General features: G+C 38.1%; 1 protein-coding gene across 8 annotated transcripts in view; it reads right to left on the reverse strand.

The window, feature by feature from the left end:
- The window catches only part of LOC111262520 (protocadherin Fat 3), a 162,520-nt gene that overhangs the window by 5,654 nt on the left and 136,088 nt on the right, over window positions 1-20,778 (reverse strand). For 5 of the 8 annotated variants that reach the window (XM_086969181.1, XM_086969179.1, XM_086969180.1 and 2 more), the window contains 14 exons: window positions 18,732-18,923; window positions 18,416-18,532; window positions 17,044-17,443; window positions 15,889-16,019; window positions 15,182-15,361; window positions 14,259-14,865; window positions 13,757-14,004; window positions 12,583-13,215; window positions 11,219-11,469; window positions 10,725-10,793; window positions 9,616-9,810; window positions 8,829-9,062; window positions 5,351-5,584; window positions 912-4,292 (listed from right to left, as the gene is read on the reverse strand). In XM_086969181.1, the coding sequence (XP_086825307.1) occupies window positions 4,226-4,292; window positions 5,351-5,584; window positions 8,829-9,062; window positions 9,616-9,810; window positions 10,725-10,793; window positions 11,219-11,469; window positions 12,583-13,215; window positions 13,757-14,004; window positions 14,259-14,865; window positions 15,182-15,361; window positions 15,889-16,019; window positions 17,044-17,443; window positions 18,416-18,532; window positions 18,732-18,923 (3,558 nt within the window). In that variant the 3' untranslated portion in view covers window positions 912-4,225. Of the gene's footprint in view, window positions 1-911; window positions 4,293-5,336; window positions 5,585-8,828; window positions 9,063-9,615; window positions 9,811-10,724; window positions 10,794-11,218; window positions 11,470-12,582; window positions 13,216-13,756; window positions 14,005-14,258; window positions 14,866-15,181; window positions 15,362-15,888; window positions 16,020-17,043; window positions 17,444-18,415; window positions 18,533-18,731; window positions 18,924-20,778 lie in introns of those variants that run through there. The other 3 variants (XM_022836837.2, XM_022836836.2, XM_022836838.2) reach the window with 3 other exon arrangements.

Consider the following 20,778-nt stretch of genomic DNA (forward strand, 5'->3'; position numbering starts at 1 on the left):
AAAAGCATATACCCTAATCTATATGGTTTGTTCATGATTTAGTTTGTGCACTATCAACTATTGATATCTCCTCATTCTGCACTCTGACGAGGCTCCCGGCATGTCAAAACAGTTTTGTTAGTACCAATCTAAGTATAGATGCGGTATAATCTTTTGCTTGCTAAAGCATATATGGCATAATTAATAGAAATTTCCAAGCTGCGTTACGTTCCATACACGATCGACAGAGTTAACTAGAAAAAAAGATTCGCCCCCTGATTGTGCAGATGTCGCGCGATCAACTTTGATTCTCCCGAACGAAAAAGCTTATGTTGAAACGTGGGTGTGTGTTGTGTATATATAATGATGTACTTCTACGGGATCATATGCAAAGCAAAAGGAGACAACGAATTATTCGCGCGTGCTTATCCGGTCTTAAAGACCGATGCCGTAGCAGGAAACTCCTATTGCAACGCCTTTTGTCTATTTGATTTCCTTTGTAGTACGTTCACACTTCGTTTTTAGCTTAGCATTTTTTCCAACATAGTTTTCACATAGAAACTGAACGAACGAAAATCGATCACTCACTACATGTGCGAATTCACACTCTTTGGCCTACAGGAACCTGACCACTACCAAGCTAAGTAGGCATTCAATAATCATTTATGGTAGACAATACCAGCCCCTTACTAACTCGTTCACAAGGACGCTTTCTTGCTTAGAAAATAAGTTTTTACATACTCCTTGGTATTTGTGGCTGGTACTCGGTCATTTTTATATAATACCAGCTCAAAAGATCAGCATTAATATCACTGCAGCCTAATTGCTTCTGGAGAACCACTATTTAAGCATATATATCCAGCAGCGTTAGAATAGAGTAGCAGCGAGCTTGCCTCATTTTTCCCCCGAAACACAAAGACAACGTCAATTGATTCGCGTTGTTTCAAGAAGTTCACGTATAGATTTTATTAACATTTGATTTCCTTATATATCCTTTTCGGTCGTCTATTGGCAGATTCGTCTTTCCGGCAACGGTCATGATATTTATAAAATCCGCAACTGCTCGTAGACTTGTTCCTTACCTTATTTCGTTTGTGACTTTTTCAATAAATGTTTTTCGTTTTTTTTTTTCATTCAAAGTTTTCGTTTTCTCTCTGACTCTGCCATTTTATTCTTTACTTGTTCAATATGTTGATAATTCTTAGAATGGCCCATTTCAGTGATGTTTTACCTCTGTCATTCTCTCCTGCCCTTTTACATAATCTATTTAGTGAAGCCCGTCGCTTATGGTTACTTTTAGCAAAAATATTTACAAAATCACATTACACAGTGCTCTCATGTAACAGTATGCGCCATTAATTTATTACATGTATAGTGGGCGAGGGTAGAGAATACCGACGTAAATTTGCCATAGGTTCGCTTGGTCGATCGGCCATTTGCGATTAAATATGTCTATCCAGTCTTTCGGTGAGTGGTAAAGCTCAGTCTAGCGCCGAGCGATAGGGTTATGATCGTTATTCGGGTGCTACTTGCATGACACAGTTTCTTCAACGCTTAGCAAATCAACCCTCAAAACATGCAGTATCGATTCCAATGTAATTGCTGAACTTATCCAATGTTAAATAACAGAAAAAGGGGCAGGCAACTACTGCAGATATCACCTAGCATATAGATCCTACTATCGAACTATACTCAATATCATGCAATTCATTGGAGTTTTCGACAAACAAACAAAACAGCATAATAACGTCTATAATATTAACAGCTTATCATCGTTTCTTTGTTTTGCCTTGAATTAATTGCCAGGCTATTGTTTATGCGTGTGTCTGGCTGTCTGCGTGTGTGTGTGTGTGTGGGTGTGGGGGTTGGATGTGAGTGTGGGTGTGTGTATATATACACGACTACTTGATCTCATTATAAATAGAAATTGACTAAAACACGGGTATGATTATTCAGGCGTCGACGGCTAAGATAACAATAACAGTACTGGCAGCAGAGGAATAACACCGGCGACGGGTTGTTGCTGAAAACCAAAACGTACATTCTTATATCCACGTGGAACGCAAAGTAAGATAGTTTCTGTAGGTGTTGAGTCCTCGGTTGTGACATACGGGTGGCAAAGCTGTTCTTCAGATACCTTAAAAGTAAATTGTTCTTGGGGACCTTTATTGCAAAAAAACAACGTTATAATATGGCTGTTACCCTTAACTGGTGACGCTCTGGTGCGGCCACACTATAGCAAGAAGCTCTGCATTAAACAAATATGGCTCCCGCCTTAATGCGACTGTCGATAACGTATCAGCGTAAAACATGAAACAAGAACCGCCGACATTGTTTGTAACATGAAAGTACAAAGAAAATATTTGAGGTTTTTAAGCCGTCGTAAGAGTTCATATGGACATTCCGTTCCGAGAGCAGGGTCTAAAATAATCCAGTGATCTCAGTTCTCTAAAAATCTTCGTGCAACAATAGATACTCTTGCGGCTTATCGTTCTATACCAATACACCAGTCTACCGCTACGTTTCAGACGGCTTATGCACGCTACCAGAAGCAACATCAAGTTATCCGAATAACTTTATCTTCTGAAGAAAGCAACTACTGTAAACAATGGATGCAGTGCAATCACTAGCATTTATCGCATTTCCAAGTGGGTGTCCGGGCGTGCGACGGGCTAAATATATCACTGAATGTTTCCAATTATGCACTCTGTGAATATTGAGAGTTCTGCCTCACCATCTTTGTTAAATATTGAGCGATATAAAAAACATTCGATGGAGCTGCATAGACTATTTCAATGCGTCCCGCTGATATGGGCTTCTGGAGAGTTTTTCACCCTCAGTTTCTAACTATATTATAATTATAGCTCGGTTCGAAGGGGGAGACTCAGTATTCATCATTATATGTCGACTATATTCGTTCGGAATCTACTATATTGTTTTGTCATCGTGAGTTAAGAGGTGAGAGTTCGGTGAGCGCGCTAATGGTATTCCACACAAATTTGTCTGTCAATTCTATCTACTGCTGATAATGCTCTTTGTAGCGGTTCAGCAGACATTGTCTGTAGATAAAGGGGATGGATGTGTAATATTGGTATCAAGGATTGAATTTTATTTCTGTTTCATAAAGGTTGAGATGAAAATGAAACTATACTAGTTAATTGGGACGAATTCATATAAGGGAGCTCCGTCAACAAACTCGTTGACCGTGACTTGATGTAGTGACGCCTCAACGTCTCTCATTGAAGACGTATTATAAGGACGGTTAACGCATGCTGTTAAGGCTGTTTATCTTGACATTTGGCTTAGGACTGCAACACTTCTAAAACATGATTCTACTCAAGATCTTATTTAGATTGCAATGCAAGAGGAAAACGATGTACCAAGGGCGCGTGAAAGTAAATCCACAAACGGTAAAGATGCAACTTCTATGGAAATGATCAAACCACCTAGAGAAACTATACATTACTATGACTTCCTATCTTACTGATCATTTCATCATTCCGTGGAGCGCCGGGTAGTGCGCCATGTAAACGCTGATGCATCAAATCCATTGACGCTTCGATGTCCGGTAGAGCAGTTTATTTCTTCCTGTTAGCCTGACTTACCATATTGTTAGTTGCTTTCTCTTGGAGTGTATAAAGATTGATAATCTTCTCTATTTTTCATCATCATCATTTTCGTTTGCGTACTATGTATATATATCCCGTGTTATCGTTAAGGCACTTGAGTGAAAAGAAGCATCTGATGGCCCAATGATCCGCTGTGGCAGATTTGTGTGGTAATACTTCTGTTTGTGTAATTATATTGCTTGTAACAATAGACACGTTTGGATCACGTTCTTCTACTATTGTACCTACTCATGTCAGCTTTCACACAATGGTGTAGATGTCGTAGTATTTCATAATTAATGGTTATTTAAGCATAAAAATGTCTTCTGGATAATTTTTGGATAGAAGATCTGGGCTCCTCGGTAGCTACGTAACTAACGTTGTCAGTTGTCGTGCCATTTTGCCTTTTCCATTCTTATTATTCTATTAATATTGTTCGTATTAGTGTTACATCAATGTGAAAGTTTCCTTAAGTGAAGCAATATATCGTGCCTCCGTTGAACCTGTTTCCATGCGTTGCGACATTTCTGTTAGAAGCTTTTTCTATCGTTCGTAAACATCAAGCATACAGAAGATATTAGGCATTCCTACGCATGAGTCCTTATTATTGTTGAACTCCTCGTTCGCCGTATACTTCCTCAAAGTTCGGTCTTCTCTCGGCGGCGTGACGTTCCCCAAGAGGAGCAATTTGAGTCACTTTCCGATCTGTCATGGGGTTAAATGTACGCAAAAATAGACCAGATAATAGGGACAGCATAAAAAATGGTATTAGTAGTTATAGAGGCAAGGTTCATGGCTGATTTGTGTAACGTCCTCGCAAGCAACAATGTTGTAATAACCAAAGTGATAATGGTGAGCCACTTGAAAAAATACATGCATCCAAAAGGCGGACATACCAAATCTTGTATTGAACCATATATGTCTTGAGACCCAACATTGAACCAATGACTTAACGAGTTATATATATCGCGTAATAACAGCCAACTAGATGATGTAGGTGCGGGCTTTAAAGAACAACAAGCTGCAAGCTAAACATGGCAAAATATAGATGCTTCGTATTTTACTAGCGATAACAACCATAATAGTTTTCTTGTAATTCCCTTTAATTATATACATTAATACATTTTATTTCTCAAAGGCTCAAATGAGGAATTTGTTAGTATTCAAGCTGGTTTATCTTAATCGCTGCGTCAAAGTCGGTGAGATTATTGAAAACTACAACCATATTTTAGTACTAGCTTTAGTCTGCTTGACCTAGAATTTTTTGACGCTGATAATTCCGGCTGTATGGGAGCATCTAAAATTGCCCGTGTGAGATCTTCAATTATATAATACCGATGAAATTATCCGCTACTATGGTAGGTATTGTATTGGGGCTCAATAAAGGATGGTAAAGAACATTAGCAACGAGAAAAAATTAAAACGATAACTTTATTTTAACCGTGTCAAACATCAGGTTAAAAAAGCAAGCTGTCAGCTAAAAAGTTTGTCAACATATACGAGTACCGATGTGCCAATGACAAAGCAGTTGCGGCCCCATACATCCGTAGTATTCTAATTATGCAACTCACATGTTTCACTAAAATTCCATCAGTTTTTTATTATGTCCTTTTATCGTGCTAGACATGAAATTAAAGCAAAATGAAACAGGAATAGAAAACAAAGGCAATGTTTATATATAACAGTTTTTCATATTTGTTTATATATAAAGTATCTAAAAAGGCGCTTGGTATTGGAGCGAGCTCTTACATTTTTGGACTTACTTGTCGTCCTCCTCATCGAGCCAACCATCATCATGACCGTGTCGGCTGGAGGCACCGACCTGCGAGCCTGCATAGCCTCCACGCACGCTTGGTTCATAGCGAGGGCTACGAGGCCGATTTAAGGTTGAGGCACCATCTGGAGCAAAGTTGCGTTTACTCATTAAGCCACGACCAGGGAGGCCTCGGTTGGTGGAATAGACAGTACCCGCAATGCTTTGTTCATCGTAGTCCATACTGAAATATTTTGTTTTCCGTTAGAAAAATATATATACATATATAGAAAAGGAAAGTAAGACTTCCAGCATAAAATTTTATTGCCGAATCGTCTGGCAGACGAGCTGTACGGGAAAAACTAGTCAAATTTGCTTAAAAACTAGGCCTGCATTCAGTTTTAAAAAAGTGCTGTAGATTCGCACTGCAGTGTTGCAACAGAAAATTGCTCCGTTTAAAAAAGTAAATCGCTCTTTACTATGAAACGCTAATTTTCTCGCAAAAACAACAAAATTGTGAGTGGAAAGCTGCCTTATTAAAATATAAAAGCATATTTTATTCAAATCTAAATGCAATCTCTCCTTGAATTTTTATCATTTGTATGATAAATGATCAACTCTTCGAATGAAATCAAATAGAATAAAAATTTTTCAAACGGGTTTTAAAATCTCATTAATACTTATCGATCAAAGGCTGAACGCATAAGCGTCTACTGAAGCGACCCAGAATAATTATCATTTTTGAGATAAATGACATTTTAGGTTTGATGCAGCTTGGGTTATCGAACACATGTTGTCTACTGGAATTTTTCACCATTTCTAGGATTTATGCTAGAAAACCAGACACGGAAAATCTGAAAAATTATGAAGGAAGATGTCTGTAACACAACTGAAAAATAGTGGTGTTCTAAAAACCATGACAAAAGTAACGACCAATTTAACCATAGCAGTTTAACTTCTTGTCGAAGGAGGCCTGTGGTCATACAGATCTTCTGAGTTTAAAGCGGACGTTCGCCTTTATATTTGTAGAAGGCTATTGCTTCGCAATGCAGCATTGTCATGAAGTTTGTAAATGAAGATCCTGCAAATCTGGATGTACATATAATTGTTCGGATGGCCGATCTTTTATGTTTACTAAATTACAAGACCTGCAATTTCTGCCTTACTTTTTTTCAAGCTCACGCACCATGTGTAAGGTAAGCTCTAATTCAGAATTAACATAACAGCCTCTACAGTCAAATCGCGCAACAGTCTTGAGGCGCAACAGCCTCAAATTTGAGGAAGTGCACACCCTGTTTGCAAAAATTAAATCGTGTAAACTCTTAGGCCTTGAGGCTTGTTGAAACAGACAACATAGTTGAAAGTGGGGTCTTTTTGCAGGAGATTCATAACGCGCGTTAGGGTATATACCTACTGGAGGCAGTAAGACGCCTTCAAATATTATCGCAGGAGGTCAAGGAAAAAGGGGTCCGATTTTGTTTCTGCTTCGAGCATCTACTATACCCAATGCGTTTTTGAGGTACTCAAGGCTCTCTTAAAGTACAATGCCCACAATAGGGCAATGGGCTAACGAGAAGCGAACCTCGATGTTAAAATGAACCGGCTTGACCAGAGTAATCTCCTTTGCAATTTTCTAGGAGTAGACAAAACAAACTAAATGGCATTTAGTGACGCACACCTACATCTCCGTATAGGAAATACCTAACATAGGTGAGGGGCATTAAAACGGTGCTTTTTTTAAGATCGAAAGATTTACGCAAGCAGCACAAAGCTGATTTTTTAACAAACTGCACTTCCCTACAAACGTTTTCTTTCACTGAAGAAAGGAAAACACAGGGGAGAATTTAATATAATACGAAGGATAACATTTGCTTGATAGCTAGGAGGTTAAATAAAAAAGGTTTGGAAAAACGTTCTCCATAATTCAACTACAAAATCAGCGCCCTATTTGACGCTGGCTACTGATGAATCTAGCATTACGCATTTCGTTTCGTGTCAGCTGCGAATTGTCTGCATAAAAACTGTGTACGAAAGTAACATAATTATCTAATACTTTTGCATATATACTTTATAAGAAAGCGTACTACAAAAACTGCGGCCGCACTTATTACCCTGGAACATGCCTATGTTTCTTTTGAAATGTATATATATATATTGAATGTATATTACAAATATTGCTTCGCTCACTATCAATAATATATGGACAAAGACAAGCAGGGCTCACTTCTACGTGAATTTAAGCTTCTATGACAGAACGAAGTCCTATGATTCTATTGGAGACAAAATTATTATTCCTTCGTCCTTCAAGATATATGCCATTAAGCCTACTGTAAGGAATACGCATTTGTTATGTTACATCTAAGTTCTTATATGTATGCCCTCACATTTGTTAAGGTAGATTTATATGTGTTAGCGCAATACGGGAGTGAACCAAAACTACTGAACGATGTCAATATCAGGAAAAAGTTGTTGTGTAAAACATCGTGTAAGAATATATTCGTTATAAAAATAACTGTTTCGTATTCAACAAATGTTTTATAAAAGAACCCCGGAAGAATCACATGTTTCTCTATTAGCAAGCATCAAGAAAGGCTAAGTTGTGTTGAAAATACTTGAGGACAAGGGAAATGAGTTGAAACATTTTTCCCTTGTCAAGTACGCTTTATTGAAACCGGTTTTCCTGGTTAATCAAAGTAGCAATTTTAAGACAGCGACGTATTTTACAGTAGAACAATGAGTAAAAGTGAACCGTTTTAGAGTAGCATCACAGCTACTCATTTTAACTTTTCTAATCCGTACGATTGGAACAACTTGTCATGGATCTGTGGAATGGCGTTATACGCAAATCTACATCTAGAAATATGTAATGATACCGTCAAAAGAATTGAATGTTTAATTGCAAGCTTAGCTCTTCCTACTGCGTACGCTCGCAAACGTGTTACAATGTTGTTATCTACGTCGTTTCAACATACGTTTTAAGGTAAGACGATGGTGACATAATAAAAAACGAAAGCAATACTCGCATACACCTGTTGTACTAGCCAAAATTTAGGAACATCGGAAATAAGCCTTCCGTCACATTTTCAGATTATAGACGTAGCATAATCAGAGATACAGGGGTGGCGTTTTGTCCATTAGGGTAACACACGACAGTAATTACAATGCTTTTTTTCACTAGTCTGTTGTAATCCAACAAACTTTTACACAAAATGTGTCGCAGTAAGATGCGATTTAAAATACAAAATGTTGTGTACGTGTCGCTTTAGTCTACCAATGGGAAATTAGAAAAAGATATTTATTTTGAACGATTGTTACCGAGCATATGCAGGTGCGGACGAAAGCACATCTACAGTTAACAAAATGAGGCAAAGCAAAAAGGAGGTTAACAGTTTAGAAAAATAAGCACTACGTCTATACTGCTCACCTGTAAGCCTAACGTTTTTCAACCTGTAAACATATTCTTATAACTGTACAGAAGATCAGCTTACGGGGCGTCGTCGTGCGGATGTTGACCCTGCGATCCATGGAAGTGCATATGCGATGGGGGTCGAGATGAAGCAATTGAATGTGCGGCTAGTCGTGAGCCTGACCGATATCCTGGGTTGACCATCATTTTCGGTGCGGTGCTCATGGCACCCATTGACCCAACTGCGCCTATCATTGGGTTTTTGATCGAGTACAAGCGCTGTTGTTCCCATGACTTTTGGCGTTTGCGCAATTTCCTTTAATATGCGCAGTTAACAACGAGGAGATTTATTATTAACGAACACGTAAGTAGGGTGGTCCACCATAGTAAAACATTTTCTTCGAAGCATTTTAACCGTTAGTTAACAACAACGTAAAGGCACCATTAATAATTTTCCACTACGGCGGCTACTTCTCTTGTTATACTTTTCCACGGATAATCATTACAAGAGAAAGCAAAGGAATCAGCACAATATAAAGGAATCAAGAGTTATCGTACGGTTGAGCCAAACGTAGGGAACTGGGAATATAATTTTTTGCTTTTGACCCACGACGTAGTTAGTTTCAATAGGTGTCGAAGCAACGGCTACGACATGTTAATACGGTGTTCCTTAAATAAATTGTCGTAAACATTAAGTTCTGTTGCAGTAAAGTAAATAAAATCAATCTTTCAATCTATACCTTTACGTAGCTAAATGTTATACTGATGTAGTAGCTACAACCTAGGTCAGCATAATTTGGCGTCATAGTATCTAGGTTTGTTGGAATCGTAAAATGAACTTATATTTTGCAAGTTATGTTAATACTAACTTTCGTTGGCAAGAAGAACACAGAAGGACGATGCCTAAAACGGCACCGAGGAAAATGACGGAAGACAATGCAATAATAGCGATCTCAGTTGTTCCCATCTGAGAGATCTTCTCTTGGACAGACACACCCTGGATTCGACGAATACGGAACGAATCCAGATACCGCACTATTACTGCTGAATTTTCGTTGAACGCACTGTTGCAGGCGACGATAATTGTGAAAGGTGAAACATTTTTAATTGTTTGTATAATTAGTGTCATCAAATTTCCTTTATTTTCAAACCAATAGAAAACAATACTTTTAATACCAAGCATTCACCGGATCTTCACAATGATGCTGTTCTATCACTTCTTACGTACAATTAAGTATGAGATCACTGAACGGCGCTATCAATATTCCTATAAGTGAACTGAAATTTTTTTTACCGTGAACAGTGGTTTCAGCTTTGAAACAAAGGGAAAATGATTTTGTACCATCTCTTAAGTATATATCATGTATATTCTAAACCGTGAGGTATCTATTCGTTCCTCTAAAACGAAAAAAAAAGTGTCGAGGAAGTACTATCATTAATCGATGACCATTATTTTTTAGTCGCTATATATTTATTCTTATCCTATGTCATAAACCATTTGTTTTAAGGTACAAAAAACATTCTGAGTGATATAGGTGGTTTCAGAGAACGAGCATACATCACAAACAGTGGATACTTCCAAAAATGAAACGGTAATAAGTAATTTTAAATCTTCTTCTTCAGATATAATGAAGTTTCTACAGTTAAAACATACCACCTAATTATAGTCGTTCGTCTTTTCTCCATACTTAATTGTTGTAACGAGGTGGATTCGCCTCCTAAATTTCTTTATACATGGGACAAAACCAAACTAAAAAATCTGCTTTGGTATTTTGCTCTTTACCCGCCCCACTGTGTTAATACAATTGTATTCAGGGTCAAAGGCACTCTCGCAACTGCTTAGCTTTTTCTCACGTAAAAAACATTTTGCTAAACAGCGAGTGCAGATAAGGAATTTCTGCTCCCTTTCTCTATCACAACCTAACACTTGTAGACTATGTGTCGACGTTTAAGTAAATCATAAAATATGAAAGCTTACTTGAGAAGGGTCTCCGTATCGACAATTTCGTTTGTGCTTTTGTCAATAGCATATAGGAAGAGATCGGATCTGCAACACAAGGCGAGCTAACGTTAGCAACTGTCCTATGAAACACATTAGCCATATTTACTATGGTACGCAAAAGTATATTCAAAAAATCCACGTGCAACGTAAGATGAATCATATTAAACTTAAATTCACTATGCCGAAGTAGAGCACTCTTCAATTTCATACTATTAACCCTTCACATGCTGTGTCCAGGTTCAGCCTTTTTATATTACCCCGTTGACATGGCGGTTTTCTATCTCGATCTATTTCAATCTAAAGGTCCAAGTAAGAGCGTTGACAGCTTATACTATGACTGCCTTGATGCTCCTATCATGTGTGATCTAAAAGAGATAAAAGATCTAAAAAAAAAAAAAGCTAATATATATTGTGCAAAGTAAACAACTTAAAACTATAAAATAACTCATTTTACTAATAGAGACACTCACGAGTCTGGGTGTTCTGCATCATCTTCATGATGTGGCTCAAGCTTAGCCATTTTGACGTCAAAGTTATGAGTAACGTTAGAGAGATAACCAAGGATACGGTCAAGGTGTTCTTCAACTAGAACTGGCGGAGTGTCTGCCACAAATAGCACAAGCTTCGTTTCAGGAAGGACATGCACTAACAAAGATATAAGGGCGGAGTTACCGCCCTCTGCACCTCCGCGATCTGTCGCACGTACGTCGAATGTGTAGAGCTTCGGTTAAAACAAAAACAAAACAGAGGTGAATGTCATGCATGCCTATTTTAGGTAATACTAATGAAATGCACATCCGCAAGATAGTTTACGGATTCGTCGGCGGACGAATGCATCAGCGAATTTCCGATAATTTATTAAAAATTATTACAATTAAAAATACATAGAACTAAGAACCTTGCTACAACATTTTACAAGGTGGAGCAAAAATATGAAGGAACTAGGTAATACCTAAAGTGACAGCCAGAATATACCAGCGCAAGAAAATGTGTAGCTCGACATTAAAACAGATGCTACTTTATATGATAATAAATTACATATTTCTTTTCCAAATTATAGTCTTACATTATCTTTTAAGGTATTTTTCCTAATGTTTAATATACATGCAAATGCACTATAAAAATATAAATTGCCAATGGAAACGTCCTGCTGTATAATAATCTGTTCAGGTGAACAATAAAGGCTCTAATAAAGGCGAATTTTATTTAAAAAAAAAGCAGCACTTTGATGCGCCAACGCGGCTGATCTACGGCAGGAAAAGTCAGGAGAGCTTTAGGATAAATCACAAATGCCCAGAAAAGTTTAATTAAGGCTTTTATATAATATATATATATATATATATATATATATAAACCTGATATAGAAACCAGCGGCTACGTTAGAGACGGGTATACTTGAAGTTTGTTCAGTCTTCTTCTTGGATAAAATGCATGTCCATTGGATTTTTTTAATGTCAAGCGTATTTGAATCTGAACAGCACTACATGTAAACATTGCACCACTCGTACCTATTGCTAAATAAACCGTTGCCAATTTACTAGGAAGTTGTTTTAAAAATAACTTAAACGCAGTTGTGAATACAAACTGGAAAGACTATCGAAACTACAAATTGATAAGATAGATATATGGCGTCGGGAAGTGAAAATGTGTTAGTACTATAACGATACTTTTTCCGACTTTTTCTTTTCGTTTTACAAACGCCCGGTAACCCTGCAAAATAAGAACCAACAACAATGGGGTCTTCTTTATAAGTACCTAAAAATAAAATTGATTTTTTTTTGGGTTACTACTAAATTCTCCTCTCATGAAGGGAACAGATGAATTTATAAACTACCTTTCCGCCGTCGAGGGAGAAAGTAACAACCGATCGTATTATCCCAGACAGAGGATCAACCTGGAACTTGCTTGACGCATCCTCCGAACGTGGTACAATCTCGTACCGAATGGCTCCATTGCTTCCTGTGTCAGCGTCACGAGCTCGCACCCGAGCTACCTGATAGCCAAATGAAGCTTCAAGCGGAACAGCTGCTACGATCGGCTTTCCACCGTGTTCAAAAACTGGAGAATTGTCGTTTTCATCTCCCACCTTAATAGACACTACAGTTTCATCGAAAGCGATGTGCTGCATTACGTCGAAATCACCGCCGTTACCAGGTTCGTCTTTCCGATCTGTTACAACTGAGCCACGACCGTGGGAGCCCAGAGATAGAGACCTTCTGCCCCGAGATTCCTTGGTCTTACCGCTTGTTTCCTGCCTGCCTCCTACCCGCTTACCTCCACCGTTGCTTACTTTGACCTTCACGAGATAACGAGCTTTCGCTTCGCGATCCAAGCTCGAGGTGACTGAAAGCCGTCCAGTGTCCGACTCAATTGAAAACAGTCCATTATAATCACCGTTCGTTCCGACAATTCGGTATTCAACTGGCCGATGCGCTATTTCGTCGGTAGCATTAAGGTCGAGGATAACCTAATATGAGAATTCGTGTATATTACAAGCATTAACAGAGAATAAATATATATGTCATGTTACAGCTGGAGCGGTATTTTCTGATTAAATTGGTGGTAAATAAATTTCATTAATAATCCATCGTGGTAATAAAAATAATTAATTAACTCCACTTCACGAAAAACTCGAATTGTGGGCATATCTGTCTAAAGGAATTCTTATTTATTGAGGTAACTTTTAAAAAAGGGAAGTAACTCGAATAGTTGAATAGCTATGCTCTTCCATCTAATGCTTGTATGTATGTTTGTTGAAATATGCAAGCAGTCAAGAAGACGAAAACCCCGACCTATAATTGTATGACAAAACAGAAAGCAGCCGAAAAATTACCGTGTCTCTCATTTGGAGGAAATTCTGATATAAAATAACCTTCACTTCAAACCAAATGAAAACGTTACACTTAATTCAGGCAACGATCAGAGATAGTTCGGTCTTGCAGTACTATGGCAGAGAGCCACAAAGATAGTCTTAATCGAAGAAAAGCATAGAAATGTATTGGTTTTACCTGAGGAGCAAGTTGGTTTTCGAATACAAGGACGTCATATAATCTAAGGGGGAACAGTCGTACACCTTGGCCACTGCCCACGATGACATTGACCTCTGCTGTATCAGAACGGGACTGTCCTGGTTCTGCCTCATCGTCAGCTTTCACGACAAGTTTGTAGTGTGAGTGTTGCGCTGAATCCAAAGGTTTCGCCAAACGGATCTCACCCGTATTTGGCTCTACTGTGAAAGTTTGATCCTCGTCCGGAGCTGAAGTAATAGCAGCATATATTGTTCTGTATCACAATTCTAGTATTTCTTTATTCGATACTATATTAAATATTTCTTGACTTACTGATCTCATATAATAAAACATATTTTGTATGGCAAAGCTTGGGCCAAATATGCCTAGCTTCTCAGATAAACATTCCGCTATCTGAATTCCGTCACAAGCAAAGCCATTTAAAGAAGTTTAGTAAGACATTTTCTTTTGACAACAAAATCAGTTGTGACAACATACTTACAGACTAGCGAATAGTGGAAATTTCCAGAACCGGCGTCAAGGGTAAAGATCACATCACCCACTTTGGTGTTTTCGGCTACTTCAAGTGTGTACACAGACTTTGCGAAGTCAGGCACAACATCGTTGCGGTCAGTAACAGTTACCCAAAGTTTAGCAGTTGAACTAAGGCTAGGAGTCCCTTGATCGTATGCGATTACGGTCATATTGTAAAATTCTTGTTGTTCGAAGTCGAGTTTACTCAACGTCCATACTGTTCCGTCCTTTGAGTCAATATAAAATTTATTGCCGTGTCCGCCACCAAGTTTATAAAAGACGAGGCCGTTCTCACCGGCATCTGGATCAAACGCTCGTATTTGCGTAACTTTCTGTCCTGGATCAAGATTTTCCGGGACTTGAGCCAAATATGGATCAGTAAAGAACTTGGGCCGTTCGTCGTTGACATCGTCAACACCGACGGTTACATCGACGGTAGAATTACGCGGGACTTCTCCGTTGTCCAGAGCCAGAACTTGGAACGAATACGAGGCTTTGGCTTCGCGATCGAGCACCCCAGTAGCCCAAAGTTCACCAGTATGGACATCAATAGTGAACGGCAGTTGTTCCTCATCCTGCAATGAACAGTAATGTATATATCTTTTATATTCGCAACCTTGAAAGGGCTGTCATACCTCTCCGAATTTGTCTTTCGTCTTGTGGCCTTCGAAGTGTCTCTTAGACGATTGGCTTGTTGAAGCTTTACAGGCCACTTCAACCTATTCATGCTCATTTCAGTCGCAGCTACCTTTCTTGACATTTTTAGTAAATTACTGACAAATGTATCAGTCAATGATATGCATGGTGCTGCATAGAAGAGCACTTAAGGTCTATTGACACCATGCAGACTGTATGAATTCTTTATATTCATATATAAACTATACTAATTACCTTGGCAACAAGAAGAGCATAGTCGACGGCTCCATTTTGACCCTTGTCCTCATCCACCGCACGTAAAACCCCCAGGCGTCGTTTGGTTTCACGGTAATTTCCTTCTTCGATCCTGAAGTTATACTCACTTTTGACGAAGGTTGGTTGATGGTCATTGACATCTAGAACCGTGATATTTACCTAGACATAGCGCATAGAATTAGTTTCATTAGTTTCGTTCCACGCCAAGTGATACACAAGTGCCAACCGTTATACTGAAAGAAATGAAATAAATACTAGTAAATAGCAAATGGTGTATATAGTAACATCGTAAAAAGTGTGCGCTAATGAAATTGAAAAATGGGGAAAATGAGAAAGTAGGGTTACATGCTGTTTCATACACAAGGAGTAATCTGCATTAATGGTGTGTCGAAAATTAGCCAACTCAAAGCGATCTAGGACTTGATTGCGACGGATGACTTTGGCTCCGCTGGACTCACGCACCCTTCCCCCATAACTTGCGCTCTAGGTCAGTTCGAACCTTTATTTTGCAGAATTCTGGCCACCCGCATCTGATTTAACAGGATCTTATGACAAAACGTTATCAATATAAAATCGAAATAATTCAATCTATAATCTGAATCGTTACACGTTACCTCTTTTAGGAAATGCTATCGGTTTGCTCATTGACAGCAGATCTTGTTGTTTATTATAGATTTAAGCCGTACCTGGATAACATTGGCAAGTCCCTTGCCATCGGAGGCAGTGATGTTGAGATTATACACAGACTCAGGCTTAAGGCTTCCAACCACGAAGAGCTCTCCACTTTGTCTATCAATCCGAATGTTGCCACTTCCACCTACAGAAATGTCGGGGAGAATAGCGCACGACTAAAAATCTAACAAAAATTGGTAGATGTTCGTATGAATAATTCAGTATCATAAAAGTATTATAAAAATGATTTAATTAATTAAATAATTAAGTATCTTAATAGACGAAATTAGCCGCCTGATGGACCAATTTTCGGATAAAACCAGAAATCTGTTTAATGTACCTAAGCAAAGATGGTTTACTTCATTAATCATACGCTGTGATAAAGGCGTCACAAACGATTGATATCAAATAATTAAGAATTAGACATGTTTCATTCCAAAAATGGTTAAATGTTAACATGAATGATAAAAACGCCATATTTCCGTATTTTCGGTGGGCACAAAGCATACAATACTTTCTTCCTTAATAACACGTTTGCGAACAGTATACATATAACTGAAGATTCATTCATAGTTTACTGTGGAGATATTTTTAGTATTTGAGCTCTGATAAAACATGTTAGAATATAATGACAACTAATGTAGCCATTTCTTATCGACGACTTAGCGAGCAAGACTGGAGGCAGAGATCGGTAGGAGCATAACGCCCGCTAATCACAGATGCTCGGCTTATTAAAATAACCTTTTGTTGGATGGTGTATAGATAAATAATAGATCCCTAAGCCATTCGAACGTGTATTATGTGTGATATTGTAGATAGCGGCATAGAGGAACACTGATTTCATTCAAGTGGTGTACTAGAAACGATTTACCTCACCAGCAGTTAATTACATCATTATCATGTAGAAATTATACATACTAATAAAAGCTCTGTGTTTACCTGCAATATATTAAAAGGAATAATAGAAAAACAAACCACTTTGGTAATAAGCGAGAGACAAATGGTTAATGTTTATCCTTCGAGACTCCTTGTTCAGAAGGTCTTTGCTAGATGCGTAATTAAAGTTTCGCAGCTGTAGACGCACAAACTTGCTTTTTTAACAATAGACTTAATCACTGAAAACTGGAACATATAAGTGGAAGAGGTTATATCTTGTTGAAATGGCCTACCCGCTGTAACTGAGTAGTCGACTTTTGAGTTCGCTGTTCCCCTTTCGTCGATGTCAATGGCTTGCACTTGGGCGACTCGAGCACCTGGTCTTGCTGTTTCCGGTAGGAGAACCTTTAATGGGCCATGTTGGAACACTGGTGCATTGTCATTTTCATCTTCAACTCGGATGGTAAGGTACGTCGACGAGCTTAGATTTCCACGATCACGAGCGGTTACGAGCAGTTCATACCGTTCCGTCAACTCACGATCGAGAGTGGCAATGTTCTCTGGACTGCCCCCGGTAAAAATAACCGCTCCATTATCGAGAACAGAAAAGAGTTCTGCTCCGGGGCCGCTCAGTGAATAGCTCACAAGCGAGTTATTGCCAGCATCATTATCCACAGCATGAATGGCAGGCTTCTGTAATCGTTAACCAAAAAAACGTACTAAATTCCCTCGCAATCATTGCATGCTGTAATTGTTCGTGAAATGCGCCCATTGGTTTTAGCTGAGGCAGGCAGGGAGGCCAATCTGTTGAATTCTGCACAATGAATTTTGTTGACAGAATTAAGTAAAGCTACCCAAAAATAACAGTAATAATTTTTAAAACGGGCAGCGGCTTAAATATTGATATAAATACAGATATTGTTCCACGTACAACAGTCAAATGTTCTCAGTTATGAACCGAGTTCTCTTTTTTAAAAATAAAGAAAAATCCAGACCTCTTCTGAACGGCGAAAATTGACAAGCTGTTTTAAATATACAATAATATGACGAAATCCGAACGTCAAAATCATTTTCATATAATATTTGAGTAACGAAAGCGAAAATTGAGCGTATTTACTATCGCCTGTCATCTAACAAGTGAGCTAATGTTGAGTAAATACGCACTCTTTTCCTATTCATAATATAGATATTCTGTCAAAAAACGTGTAATATATGGCGAATATTTTTTTATTATGCACACAGATTCTTAGATTGTAGTCTTACAAGTTCAGCATCATTTTTTCACTAAGGTGTTCTGAGAGCTGTACTATTATAAGTGAAGTTAAATTTAATTTAATGCTGCTTTGTATTTCAGTCTTGTGCGCATTTTTCTTCTTCTTTTTTCCGTTTGTAAACATAACGAGAGTGTTTACGTGTATTTCGAAACAAAACTGAAAACTCGCCTACGGAATCTTTATATGTATTTGCGAAAACAAAAGGAAACATTTTACAGTGATAGTTATAAAAGTCAATTTTAGGACACTCACTCGGGAGGCTGCACAACTTAACAAATTCCCTGAAATTACGATCTCTGTTATTTGCATCAAGTTGTTGTCATGGCGAAAATCTGGGGCTCCTATGAACAGTTTCTTTAGAATTACTATTATACGATAAAAGAATACTTGCGATTGTGACAGTTGTTCCAGGCGGAGAATTTTCACGAATGGATCCCTGATAGTTTTGAGAGAACGTTGGTATCTCGTCGTTTACGTCGACAACATCCACGCTAACCTCGCTGACCGTCTGTCGTTGCAAAATGCAAGGTGCTATGTATTATTGCGATGCCTGTAGGAAGTCCGTGCAGCTCTCTTCGTAACAGAATGGACACGTACAAAACTAAACGACCGCACGTTCACGGAAACGCAAGCAATAATATACTTTTTTTTTTAAATCGTAAAAAATTAATATATATATTATATTTTTAAAATCGAATACATCGTACCACTTTGGTTGTTGGTCTTCGCTCTTCGAGCATCACCGTGAACGTATACTTGGCTCTTTTTTCGCGGTCGAGACCCGTTTTTGTGTAAATTTCACCCTCTTTGGTGATATTGAAGAGCGAACGCACGTCGGTATTAACAATTGAGTAACGCTGTTGTGAATTGGCTCGAGTTTTTTTCGACGCTAGTTCAACCTTCGTGCATTGAGTGACATCGTTAAGCCACCGCGAACGCCAGCGCATACGACATTTCATGTTTTTAAATTTCGCAAATGAAAACACACTGTTAAAAACTAAACACAGACCATCATTTGCTGCCAACTGTAGCTGAGATACTTCAAAAAGCTATTACATTTCTTGGTTTTCTTCGAAGATTTATTCGAAATGAACGGTGTAGTAACGCTAGTTATGAACACCCAGCAAAACTGGTGATTTCAAAGATCTTTTTAAAAACTATAACAAAGGTTGGAAGATCCATTAACAACCTACTAAGCATTTGAATAAATACAGATTATGTGTTCCGTAGATAAAATGGAAACTTTGATGGTGGAACTGGCTTAAATAATTTTACCTGATATGATAAGTCTACTATAATAACCAGGCAATGTTGCATCTTGAATTGCTCGTACAAAACATGCAGGAGTAATCCAGTTAATTTTAACGAAGATAACTTGTTTTTTTCTTAACATTGCTATTGCCTTTTCCCGTACGCCTAAAAAATTCGACACAGATTTCCGCGAGGCAAACCGGAATATCATAGTAAGGCGTAAACTTAAGACTCGAAAATTCATCAAAATGGCTCAAAAGCAATACTCGGCTGTTTAAGCTGGTCCCAGCGCTTCCTTTTGCTTTTTGGACTATCGAAGACAATGTAGATGAACGGACAGACGGTATACATGGGATCCACATAATATACAATCGCGCCACAGGAACGACAATTTAGCAATCAATATACATGCTGTCAATGAGTATATACAAGTAGTTTAGCTGAGAACAACAAAGGTGGAACATATACAAGCAGCACAACCTCATCGCAAAAAGAGAAATTATTCACTATACTGAAACAACGATGACTAAGAAAAAACTTAAAAACGAAATGAAAACCGGGACGTAAGAAGGAGATGATACAGTTTCGTTGGTGTATGGATAAACTTTTAAGGACCCCTGCAATTTCCATAGCAGCTTTTAGTCGTGCATGATAAAGATAGTCAACGTTGTTTTTTGTCGCGAACTAAAACGCTTTTAAAGATCTTGTGCCGCTGATCTTTTACGCCTCTTCATGTACCGTATGTCACCCACAAAGAAAAACACCGTCCAGCATATATGTTGGGGATAGATATAAAAGCAGTGTTTTACTACATGGTTTTGCATAGTAAGATGATAATATGTGGTATGAATTGAGTTTCCATTGCGAGATCCACTATGAGGACAACGCAAAGTGCAAGCGACCTTTTGCTAACAAGGTTCAAGAAGATGGATTGCTACACAGCATGCCACACTGAAAGGACCTGTTATAACAGAATTCATGGGATCGGTTTTGATTTTTTAAGAATATAAAAAGTTGAATAAATACCATTACACTTTCTTCAGTCAGTGTCATTTTATATTTGTAGCAAGCACCGTAAATATCGAAGCAGTGATGATATCGTTTCCTAAAAATGACGTTTGGTCTGCTTTTTGGAGACTCTCCGCCGTTCCAGCTAGCGTGCAAAAATTTTTATATTCATATGCCATTGTTATTAGTGATATACTTTTTTTGCTAAAAATTGTCAATTATTTCAACTACATTTGTACACATTAGTTAAAAAAATTAGCTCAATGCAACCATTTAAGAAGGCTAAGTTTCAGATTAGAGAGAGATTCGCGATAGCCTTTGTTAATATTACAGATTAGTATCAACTGAAACATGTATTTAGAACACACGAGATTTTTTTTACTCTTTATATCATGGATGCCAGAATAGTAGTTAGTAGAGCATTAGTATGTAATGTTATATAGAAGTAAATAGTAAAATGATATCGATATGGAAATGCTAGAAACAGTAAAAAGA

The sequence above is a fragment of the Varroa jacobsoni genome, unplaced genomic scaffold (genome assembly GCF_002532875.2).
Source record: "Varroa jacobsoni isolate VJ856 unplaced genomic scaffold, vjacob_1.0 scaffold_670, whole genome shotgun sequence".
NCBI classification, from domain to species: Eukaryota; Metazoa; Arthropoda; class Arachnida; order Mesostigmata; family Varroidae; genus Varroa; species Varroa jacobsoni.